General features: G+C 41.2%; 1 protein-coding gene across 1 annotated transcript; it reads right to left on the bottom strand.

Moving 5' to 3' along the window:
* Window positions 1–4712: 4712 nt before the first annotated feature.
* On the bottom strand, window positions 4713–12126 carry AGT (angiotensinogen). The gene is made up of 4 exons (XM_085315429.1): window positions 11312–12126; window positions 6601–6865; window positions 5771–5915; window positions 4713–4913 (listed from the first exon to the last, which is right to left on the bottom strand). The coding sequence occupies exons 1-4, from the start codon at window positions 12105–12107 to the stop codon at window positions 4713–4715; spliced, it is 1407 nt and encodes a 468-aa protein (XP_085171555.1). The 5' UTR covers window positions 12108–12126.
* Between the last annotated feature and the right edge of the window lie 435 nt (window positions 12127–12561).

Consider the following 12561-nt stretch of genomic DNA (forward strand, 5'->3'; position numbering starts at 1 on the left):
AGACACACTTGTTTCTGAAATGTTTAGAGAGCTTAAAGGTGAAAGGCCTTAAAGGTGAAAGTTAGAGATGATCTGTGTTTTCTCAGTAGTTAGATAATGAGTGGGTAGCACATGGCTGTTATGTAGCATTGAAGTTGTAGTTAGCAAGCCTTTCACAGCATAAAAGCTCACTGTTGGAGATATACTCTATTTTACTTGAAAAGATGCAATTATGTGATCACTGTGCTTGAAGTAAGTAGGATAGGTGATTATTACAGACTTTTCTAAATTCATTTCTATAAAAGTGGTGGGGCGAGGGGGAAGCATTATCACTACAATTATGTTAACTCTTCTCGGATTCAATCTGAGTAATAGAGAGCAGGATTTCGCTTGTATGATTTGTTTAGGTTGTCTCCATTTATGGCATGATAACACTGCTGAGAGAGCCTCCAAATCTATTGCTGAAGAAACAAACAAGTGAACCAGCTGCTGGATGTCAGATGTATTCTGTTCTGTCTCGTTCAGTGGTGTGGAGATCCACAGCCAGGCRAGGGCTCAGCTGCACAGTAGTGAATGGACATAACTCTTACTGCTAATGCACAAGAAGCTTGTTCTCATGTCCGTATTGCATTTCTCCAAGCTTCTAATTGAAGAACCTAGAAGGCTTGATTTCTGCACATGTATCATTTGCTTTTATTAAGACTCGAGAAGAGAGCCCTTGTTCCAGTACTAGCTACTATTGTTTTCAGCAGTGAAAACAGTAGCTTTCTTACTTTTGAAAGTGAATGTGCATCTTGTAGGCTGAGATCAAGACTGCAAATGCATTGTTTAACTCTTTACTTCGGAAGGTGTGTATCTATGAATTTAAACTTACGTAACTTGTGAGAGCTGCAAATCAAGAGGTCTCTCCATACTAGTGGTTGAAGAGAGACTAGCTTTGTATCCTTCAAAATCAGGGAAGAACATTCAGTCAGTGTACCAAACCAAAAAAAGTGTGAGGAGGCTGCTTGCCTTTTGATTTGTTGCACATGGTTTCCTAGATCTTCTTGCAGCTTCCTGCTGGTCATCATCAGCTTGCTAAGTATACAGATTCAGTTCCATTCTTTCACTGAATTTCAGGATAGGAAATTACGATGTATAGCAAATGGAAAAATTACGTGAGGGGCCATATGAGGGCTGTAAATATTTATATCACTGTTTTTATGTCAGCTCTCCTAATCTGTCTTGTCATTGTTCACTTAAATATCATTTCATTTTCTTTCAGTCAAATAAGATGTTAATAAAGAAAAATGTGCAGTACCTCTGTTGGGAGAGCACAGATGTGAATTCACCTTATCTGTGGTAAAATGGATTTTAGAATTTTCAAATACTATGGATTAACTGGGAAGAGAGGATCAAACGTATAAGTGGGCTCTAATAGAGATGGCTTCTGCTTCTCATCTTTTTTTTTTCTGTCCATTAGAACTATTTTGCAGAAGCAGAAATCACTTAATGAGTCATAAAGATCTTGTGCCTTCTCTTCTTTTCTTTTGAGACTTTTAGAAAGTTCACCTTTCTAAATTTGGAAGGAATTGATTTTATTTAGAAATTTTATATTATAACATTGAGTAGTGAAAGAGTGGTGGGATGGTTGTTTCTCTAAAATAATGATGGGGTTCCCAAGTTTACAAGTGCCACTAGAAGTAGACCAGACCACTTGATTTAAGCTTATTATCTAAATATAAGTAACTAAATGTATATTTAGCTGGATAACTCAATGTAGGGGAATACTCATTCTAATCCTCTATCAATAGTTATTGTGTGCCTTAACTGGGAGAGTTAAGCAAACTGACTCGATTTTTATTAGCTTATATCAGTATTATTCTTTGCCCAGGTTCAGTGAGTAATTGCTGTGTTTTGCTGAAACTTTAAAAGCTTATCCTTCATATTTTTGTTTTCCTTCTCCAAGTTTCCCATGTGTTAGAGAATGATTTCAGATGCATCATTCAGGAGACGACTGATGAGTCATAGACTGCAGCTGAGAGCTCACCCTGCTTGTTAAGCTTAGGGTGCTTGGGATGCACATGGGAYAGGGCATCACTGTGTGCCTGGCTGAGGAATTTGTTGGTACTCAAGGAGACCATAAAAATTCCTTATATTTGAGTAACAGTTTTTTTGCATCCAAATTCTGATGGGCATACAGAAAGCTGGAATGAATATACATGGCAGTAACAGAAAAGTTACTGAGAAGTGGCAGCCCTATAAGTTGATGTTAATTGTACTTCTGTGGTGTTTAATATTCAGTTAAATGCTATGAAGTAATAGTGTGGAAATTGCCAACGGAGCATCTATACTAATGCATTCCAGTTTATATAAAGAAAATGAGAGCTTTTGTTCAAACTGTCAGCCCAGCAAATCCATTCATGGGTTTGAAAGTTAATCTGAGCACTTCTGGCTTCTTCATTGTCACCTGTACTAAGGTTTCTGCAACTACAACTTGGGCATCAAGAAAATTGGAACCTAAGTGAGAAAAAAAATRTTTCTGTTACAGCTTCCTAAATTCTAGATTGAATAGTAAAGTGCAGTAAAAAAAGTTAGGCATAAAATTGTGTCAGGAACAAATCTCAAGAGAATATATATTGCTGAGGAAAGGAGGTGATTCAGTGGTTTTGAATATTTGAATATTGGTATATATTGCTTATCCTTTTGATACTACAGTACATGTTCCAGTGGTACTTTCTTCACAGTTCTTGTTYTTCAATATATGCCTCTCTCCAGGATGTCAATGGGCAGGTGCTCTCCACCACAAAGTTTCTTTTCTGCAAAGTGACTTGGGATTTTTTTGTTCGGTTGGTTGATTGGTTGGATTTTTTTTCCTCCTGTAATCACTGAGGAGGGAATGAAGTCTTCTAGCAGCATGTAGGGCCCGCCTGTAAATAATGCTGTTTTACCCCAGAAGTTACCAGCRGCATGGCTAGAAGCTCTGTTTCGTTATTATCTGTCTTCATTGTAAAAACGGMATCTTTTTTGGTCTAAAATTTTATTTGTGGCTATTGCCACTGATGCTGCCTTCTGACTCTTACTCATAAACAGGGTAATTTTAATATGACATATATGAACACTTGGGAGCTTTCATACTTAAAGCTGTTTTGTTAGCTGTTTTGTATGATTTGCAACTTAAATTGTTGTATAAAACATGAAACTGGCTTAAAGCAACTTTSAAAAGCTAGAACAAGGAATCTAGTTATACATAAAACTGTGTTAAAGCAATTTATAAGTAGTTTTATTTATATTTTTCCTGTTCTACACATTTACAGTTAAACTGCTTCTGTGTACAACACAAGCACAATATTTAGATTTTAGAGCATCTGGAATACATGCAGTGTGATCAGGTAAACATATGGATGCTACATCATAGCCTTTGAGATCCTGGTATTCCCAGGAGTGGGTTGTGCTKTTCATTCTTTTTCATTGTGGTGGGAAGGATCTCTCATGGATCTACAGCTCTGATAGGAGGCTACYAGTATTAGTGGTTTTGAGTTAGAAATTTAGGCCACTATGGATGACAAAGAAGTGCCATACCGTAGAGGTTTGCAATTGCTGTCTGAATACCATCACCACTAAAGTCTATAAAGGCAAGTGTAAGTCCTCGCTTCACGGAAATCAAAGGCAAAGCTCCTGTAGGCTTTCCTGCTACCAAGATTTCACTCCCACTTCTTGTCTTTCTGATTCAAAATTCAAGTCTGATAATCTTTTGTACCAGTTGAAATTTTTAAATGTTTGTGACTGCTAAGAATAGGATTGGACCTTGGAAACCTTTTTTTACTTGTGTAGTGGCACATCTGCCATTAGTACAGATAACTCCAGTAATACTATTTTTTTTAAGAACATATCATTTATATGTGTTAAGGATTTCAGATCCAGGSTCTAGCCAGTAATGTTCTTTTTCATTATAAGGCTGTAACAAATGCTTACAAAGTAATAGTATTGAAATAGTAGGCCTTATTTTTTCTTGAAAAAAAGAAAAACGGGGRAGCCCAGATAATTCAATTCGAGAATTTCTCCCTTGCAGTTCRTTAGTGCTGCTGAGCCCTATTTTTAACTTTTCCATAGAGTTAAATAGGCATATCTATTTAGTCTACAGAAAGAAGAAACTTTCTACAAAAGTGTTTTTGCATCCAATGCAAATTTTTTTCTCAATGGAACAAGTAAAGCCTGCCCATGCTGTTGGCAGCATTTTAAAGGAAAAGTTGCTGAGCAAGCTAGAGGTCTTTGTCGATAACTGTAAAAGTTTCCATGTAGCTTAAAGTCGGGYTGTCTTCTGCAAAATTGACCAAACTGAAAATTAAGTGACCTCTTAAGGAATGAAGAGGTTATTTTCTATATCCTTCTGGAGTAAATATTGCTTGCCATTTATAAAACTTTATTTTTTAAAGTCAGTGTCTTTCTGACTACTGTTTTGTACTCACTGCCTTAAAAGGAAGTAGGGAGAGAAAGAGAAAATGGGAAAGAGAGGAGGAAGAGAAGATGGAGAAAGTTTTGAGTCATCTCACTTTAAAAAAGGTGAARAAAGATGGAATGTTGCAGACAATTTTGTAGCTTTTAAGAAGCTGTATTTCAAAAACCATCTGCTTTGTCTCAAAGCTAAGTACTCAACAAGATCATAAAAATAGCTGATGAATGTAAAAAAGATGATGGGAAACAGAATAAGCATCATTTATTTCCCCCTTGCCCACCCTTTTCAGTGCTTGCATTTAAACGCTGTTCAGTGGGTTTGTTACTCTGCCTAGGAAAAGCATTGCCTTGGACTTCTCTTCAAAAACAGCTAAAAGGAATGGCTTGTTCAGCGTTACTTCCAGAAGCACCAAGTCTTCCTTYTGTGTTGCAGGGTCTTCTGGTTGATCAGCTCCATCAGCTCCATCACTGCTGAGTTTGAGAAAGGCTTTAGTTATTACCTGTAAAGCAAATGTGTAAGTGAGTCTGGAGTTCTCAGGGCATGATAGTGAAGTCATGAATTAAACTRTAAGTAAATGAAAAAACACATGAAATAACTAGTAACGTAGAACAGCTATAACTATACACAGGATAAAATTGGTGGGTGTGTATATAAGACCTTGAGGTACTTGTTCCAGAAYGTACGAAAAAGCTTTACAGTTGCTCACACACTTGGGCTGTGTGAAATCTTGGTATCCTTAAAGCCCCTGACAGAGCTTTCAAGGTATGTTACCTTCTAAATACAAAAAAATAAAGACACTGAAATTATTCTTTTAGAATATATTTTTCCTTCTTTTTCTGAAACATTCTCCCACTTGAAATTTTCCATTCTTCCTCTTGTGATGGAATGTTTGAGTTTTTTCTCTGGTGAGGTAGTGTGCTGCACTTATTTCTGTATTTGCAATTTCTGAGATTAGTCTCAAAGTGATCGTGGATTTTACTGAACAGCCTAATAACTGCAGCTTCCACCACCCTCCCTGAGCGWGGTGCTTTGAACTGCTTGCACTGTTTGGTAATGAAGGCGATCTAATTTGTTTGTACAGAACCTAGCACACAGAGACCTCAAACTTCACGGTTGTGTTGCAAGTTACGTTGCGTGTAGTGATGAAATTTGGAGAGTTTAAGGCAAAGCTGTTTCTGCTGACAGGTTAATCTAAAAAGTAGTCRCCACTATTCAGGCATTTTTGAAAGTCTTATACTAATTATATGTTCTACATGGCTCTTACTGTTTTGATTTAGGTAAATTTATACAGCTAAATAGGCTAAAATTAAGCAGGAGGCATCTATTTGTTTTAAATGCTAGTGATAGGTACAGTACCTTTCCAACAGTTAGATTGGCATCACTTATTTTACTGAGATTTGCTTCCTTCCCGAGCAATGCAGGCAGTTTCATATCTGTAAGAAGTTCCTGAAGATCAGAGCTGCCTTCTATGGTTAACTCTGGCAAAGTTAACTTAATGTGTCTGAAGATGAGAAAGAGAGAGAGAAACAAGTGAGTATTCGCTGGTACAAAGTGTGGTGGTTGGGCAATCCTGCTGAGTGAGTGAGTGAAAAGTCTCTGGAAGAGGTGCTCTGTGTGCGAGAACCGAGGCAGCTCCCAGGTGCGTGTGGACTTTGTGTTTYTCTTTCAAACTGGGAAACCACCCTAAGTCTGCCTGTGGGTACACCATTAAGCCCAAAATGATCCCATTTAAGGGTCCTCAGTTGTCAGCTGTAGAAAAGTACTTGCTTATTACCCTGAAATACCAGCAGTTAAATGCCAGTCCTCCTGAAGTCAAGCTCTGTTGGGGTGAAACTGTATCAAAATCAGAACYGGAGGTTGCCATACACTAAGGAAAGGACCAAACAAGGATCCAAGATTGTGACTTGACAACTTGTGCAGTTACCCAGGGTAGACTGAATACAGCTATAAGRCCTTTCATCGTCCACCTGAACACGAGCTGGGCTGAGGGAGGGAAAGCTTGTAGAMATTTCTGCTGCTAGTGTTATGGCTCTCCATGCATTTGTGTTTGTGCTAGACGCTACGCCTTCCTTGGGGCAGGATCCGTCTATTGCCAAAGAGCAAGAACCAGAACCAGACAGGCCTATGCTCTGGATCTCACCCCTTTTATTCATTCCTAAGGGAGAGTATTTGTGTCTGAACTGTACCTTGGTGACAAATCCTGAAGCCAGGCAGAGGATTGCAAAGGCAGCTCAGCTTCTATCTTGTCCAGGTCATTGCCATCAATGGGCTGCATCAGCACTAGCACAGCGTTCTTGCTGATGGGAGCTTCAATCACAGCAAAGGTCTTGCTGGTGTCAGTTTTGTACTTGAAYGTCCCCGTCACTGACATCCCAGGCACCAAGACCTTTGTGTTCGAATCAACCCAGAATTCATGAGGCTCTTTCAGCCGCAAAGCTTTCTTAACGTTGCCTGAGAAACAGATGGARAAGTAGTAATTGATCCTCCTCTTCCTTCCTTTTTCCTTCCCTGCCCTTAACAACGACATATATTTGTTCGACACACTGTGTGTTAGGCTACCAGAGCTGCTCTGGCCACCAACCTTGTGGCCTTTTCTGGACACAGTATTTCTGCTTGCTCGGTTGCCTACCTCCTCTGAGTTTCTAGGACTGCACAGAGGGTCTGTTTGGATTTCCATGGCCAACACCACAGGGACAGCGCTTGCTGCAGGGATGCCCTTAGGCAGGGGGACCAGCTGCAGAGACAGCTGGGGGGCTTGTGCAAGGACAGCTGCAGTGAGCTCTCCTCCGGGCCTTGCCTCGAGGTTCTTGGATCTCAAGAACCGAAGCAATGGGGTAAGCCGTAAGCTTAATACTGAGGTATCAATTGGGACAAGGAGGTTAAAAGGACATGTCTGAACACTTTCTAAACCTTAGTATAAATTTATGACACAGTTCACAAATACAGGAAGCCTTGCTCTCACCTCCAGCTGCTTCTGCACAGCCTTGCGTTGCAGCAGGTTATGTGCCCATTGCTATAGGTCAGTGCTGCTGCCCAGTTAGGCAGATAATCCTGTTGACATTAAAGAAACTACTGCCATCAGTGAGAAGGGCAGAGATCAGAAATCTTGAAACTGCTCTTTGGTGAAAAGGAATTAGGAAAACAGATTTGTGTGTTGCAGTAAAGAAAGCAGCTCCTTGCATTAAAGTATAATGGTGTAAAAGAGGACTTGGCCTAGGTGTCCTGTTAACCAATCTATTCTCCAACAAATCCAAATAAATTGTGGGCCTTAAAACATTTAATATATAATAAATTGTTGTGTAAAGAAACTCTTGCCCGTAAGGTGACCTTACATAAAAAGAGCGTTTAGGTGCTTTCACTTAGTGTGCTAACTTCAGCAAAAAGGAGCAGCAGGTAGGAATGTGAAAGGTGTAAGCCAGACACCAGGGAACAGTGAGATACAGTTGTTCACTTTTCTCTCATCTTATTAGAACAAGGGATATAAGCTGAAAGCAGAAAGGAGCCATTTTCACAGTGTCTGTATAACCTGCAGAACTTCCTGGTACAGGATAGCAGAAGCAGGGATCGTAACAAAAGTAAATAAAAGGAAAAAAGAATCGGGCATTCAGATAGCTAAATATACAAGGTTGTGATAGTAACTATTTAGTCTTGGAAAGGATATAAAGAATCTTAACAAGAAATAAATTGGCGTCTGATTACTTAGAAGGCAGCAGGTTAGCTAATACTAATACTACTGATATTTCCTTCCCCTTTTTCTCTGAAGTAGCGCTGCCCTCTGTGAACCGTGGGTGCTTGAGGACAGGGACCTTGGATTTGCTCCAGGCTGTCCTTATGTTGTTATTAAGGAGAAGGAGCTCTCCAGAAAGAGTTGACTCAAAGGACCAGGAAGCTAATTGCCTCTGGGACGTTAAATGCGAATGTTTGGATGCAGAAAGGCTGCTATCTGAAGCACGAATAGTGTTTGGGAATGTCACAATTTAGTTGTATGTTGTTTTTTTTTAAATGCTGCCAGTGGGAAAAAAATCACTGTTTTGGCAAATAAATGAGCAGAGCAGATAAAACTGTTTCTTCAGCAGTACTGTTTTAATTATTTATTGGTGGTAGTGTACTTGGATCTGATTATGCAAAATTTCAAAGCTCTGCTATTGCTCAGCTAGAAGAGCGTGAGGCTAAAGATCTAAAGGTCCCTGGTTCAAGCCTGGGCTTCAGCAAGAGGGGTCCTTGTTGCTGCAACCCTGTCTAACATGCTCTAGGTGACCCTGCTTGAGCAGGGGGGGGGACTCGATGATCTCTGGAGGTCCCTTCCAACCTTACTGATTCTATGATTCTATGGCTGTGAGACTGAGCTCATTAACATTGGGCCAGTCGTGAACCTCCACAGATCAGTACTGGTGTGTTGGGAGAAATGGCTCCTGTCAGCCTGTTGCCAGGTGAGGATCTGGATGCCTCTGCCCTCAACCATGGTTTTCTCTGCCAGGCGAGTAGAGATGTTATCCACATAATGTTACGATGTGAAGGCAGTGACAGGGAGCTCAGCATGCGCTCTCCGGAAAGTGCTGCAAAAGCAGCCAGTAGTCTTAACACGATGACATGTCCCTGTTCTTTACAGCACTGTTTTTAAGACATTCAACAGACCTATTTATTAGAGAAACCTGCTTTTCCCTCAGACAGCTGCAATGCCAAACAAAGAAATTCAAAGGCGATGAACACTCCTATAAAAAGTGCTAGCTCTCACTGGATGTGTTATTGCTCTGAATTCTCTAGGAGAAGGACACAGTCAGTATGGGGCTAAGGAACATCTTGTCAGCCTCAACAGAGTAGGGAAAAATCTTGTATCTGAAAGCGAAAGAAAGATAACAGAAAGGAAATAAAACTCACGGAAGCTGTCAGTCACAGGGTGAAGAGGTGGCCTAAGAGCCTGGGAAAATGCAGGCGTACCTTAGAGTACTACCTTGGGAGGACAGGAAAGAAACATGGGACCTCTCTGCTTCAGATAATGTTCTCCCTGTTCTGTAATACAGATTTTATGCCAACCTGACAACCTTAATGAGATCTCTACTTTTAGTGTAAAGCTATGGTTTTTTGATTAATAATAATAAAAAGGCAAGAAGTACCCCACCATGTTTCTAGTTAAAACTCAAGTTTTTCAAGGTTAAATTTGTTTGAAAAGCAGCCTAAAGGCAGGTAAGATGATTAAGATCCTGCAGTCTCACTGTGCAATATCATCCATTTCTATTTGCTCATTTTCAATTATTTTGCAACTTTTTTAAAAAAGACTACTACTTTAATAGTAATAGCATTTCACGAACATTAGATTTCTAAATGTAGTCCCTGCTTAGCATCTAGTTTGCAATATGACAGTTGTGTGCAAGAGAAGAACAAGTGAGACCATTGCAATATTTAATCTTTGTTTTTATCAATCCTATGACTATCAATAATATCTTATCTTATATCTTATGTGCATATGTGATGTGTTTCAGAGCAAAGTAATGCTTTTCCTTCCTGAAATTAAAGGGGCAGGATGTAGGACTTGCAAGCACCAGCTCTTATGGTTGACCCTCCATAACCAAATGAAGTCCGTCTCCAGAATTCATTAGAAAATAGTTATTTATCTATCTATTTCATTCATCTCTGAGCCAATTTTTTTCTAGCCCCCACGTGGAGACTGTATCGCAGGAGGCATCCTCTGGACAGAGCAGAGGAAACAGCACTTACCCAGTTGACCCTCAAACTTGTGCTTCTAAACTAATAAAATGACAAATTTCCAATACAGAACAAAAGGAAGGAATTGCTCTGCTAAAGGAAAAGTCTGCTCTTGCAATGATGCACAGCACTGTACAAGGTTAAAATACAAGAAATACTTTTATGGTGCCCTCTGTATTCTTGGCTATACACTGATGAAGAGAAAGCTGAGGTTATTGGCCCTGGTACTCACACCATTCACCCGAGGCTCTCAGATCAGTTTACAAGCATGATGGATTTTCAGCAGACAGCACCCATCAAAGGCAAAGGAAATCTGATCTCCACTTTACAAGTAGGAAAATGSATTTCATGACATCCACCTTTAGCAGTAAATGCCCACTTAGACACTTAGATCTCACTTGAAATTTTCTGAAATTTATTCACTGGGATGTAGGCTGCCGTAACGCTGCAACCTCTGGTCCGGAGCTCAGTTGCTAAGATGTTGAAAAGCAGCTGCGCTCAGCAGTGATCATACAGGAGCATATCTGGGCCAGCAGCATGGAACAGCCCTAGGCAATTAAGGAATTGCCTGAAGTCTTCTCATTTTGAGTATTCTCCCAGCTGGCAGCTTGCTCAGTTGTTTCCTGAGCCTCAAGTTGTCTCTGAACTTCTATGTTTAATAGTCCCAAGAGGAGCCATGTCTGYGATATATATATATATTTWTATATATATACACACAGCCTTTTTTTGAATATGCACATCTGGCCTGCACAATAGCCCATGACACACAGTCGCCTCTTAAACCATATGTTGTGCAAAAAGGTGTTTCCTTTCTGTTTATTTTACCTGATGCCTTTTTCTAGAAGCCCCTCACAATTTTTTTCCTTTTGTGGTGAGAAATACTGCATAATCCTCTCATCCTTTGCTTCCTGGCCGAAGCCAATTTCTCTGAGACGCTCTCCGYCTGCCTCCTTTCTCTTGCCCAGGAGAGCAGGCGCGTGGCAGGATGGGCAGCAAGGCAGGCAGGCCATGGGTACATTACACCTCCGGCACTGCGCCTTTTCCTATCGCTGCAGCCTGGCTCGACCTTGCCTCCTCCCCAGGAATAGAGCCCAGCCCAGAGCAGCAGCTCGGGGTTGTTAAACAGGATGAATGGGGAAAACTGGGGTGTTACCTGTGCCCCGCACAGTGAAGCAAACCCTTGCTGTTTCTTACCTGCCAAGTGAACGTCTACTGCGAACAGCAGGTTGGTGGCTGGATCGAGGTCTGTCAGTAAATGCTTGCTTCGGCCCCCGCTCTTGGCCTCCACAAAGGCGTTTATGTGTTTTGTGGCCTCACCTGGGTTTGTAAAATCGATGGCTCGGACATAGAGCGCGTCAGCAGAGGGGACCAGGTCGTGCACAAATGATTTGGACAAAGGCACCCCCGGGGCGGAGAACAGGTAGAGCATCTTGGAAGAGAGCAGCTCCTCGTCCCTGTTATTCACCAGGAGGCTCTCGATAGTCCTTAGTGTTGACAGGACTTTGTGTCCATCCACTCTGGAGGTGCAGTCGGGGTCTCCAGAGGGAGTAACAAATCCCAGCAAACCCTGCAAATCAGTTGCTGTCTGGTTTGATGCACCTAGGTAGAAAGACACCAAGGAGCCATACATACTGTTTGGGGACAGAAGGAGGTTTTGACCCCTCTGTGATTCCCTCAGCTCACTGTAAAACCGTGCACCAAGGACATACACCAAGTCTTTCAGGTAGCTCAGTTTCTGCCTCCCACTGATGCTCAAGCTCATGGTTTCCAGCTTGACATTGTTGTTCAGATCATCTTCATAGGCAGGTGTGGTTTCGGACTCAATTGAGACGGGGAAAAATGTCTTCTTTCCCTCCTGGACCAAGTTTTCCAGCTCCTCACAGGTACTCTTGTTGAAAGAAAACAAATTGAAGGGATGGACATAGACGCGGTCACAAGCCACTGCTGTGAGGTACGTGAACACACAGACAAGATTTGCTACCAGTTTCATGTTGAAAAAACACCTCCACAGTGTCTGCTTAAAGAAAGGAAGGAAGATTGATTAGTTTGTTACAAATATTGCTTTGTTTACTCATATGGGATAGTATTAATGTTGTGTTGCATTTACAGAGGTGAAAATCGCTGTATTTAATGCTGGTCTGACTCTGCTCCCTGGAATGTCCAGGGTGAAATGACCACCAGTTTCAGTGGCAGCACATGGAAAAATGCTAGGCAGAGATTAGACTGCATTACCCACGAGAGTACCCTAATGATTCGGGCCCTGGAAACATTATAGTCACGCACTTAGACCAGTTAGACTTGCTAACTAGAGTGTACTATTCCTGGTAAAACACAATAATAATCTGGCTCTATTGCCCCCGGGACCCAGTCAGAGCTACCCCTGAGCATTGCTGCAGCAGGTCTTGGTGACTCATGGACGGGCTAAGGGTCCTGCCTGTTGTTAC

This window comes from Rhea americana, unplaced genomic scaffold (genome assembly GCF_003343005.1).
Source record: "Rhea americana isolate MKP2758 unplaced genomic scaffold, rheAme1 scaffold_43, whole genome shotgun sequence".
Lineage (NCBI taxonomy): Eukaryota > Metazoa > Chordata > Aves > Rheiformes > Rheidae > Rhea > Rhea americana.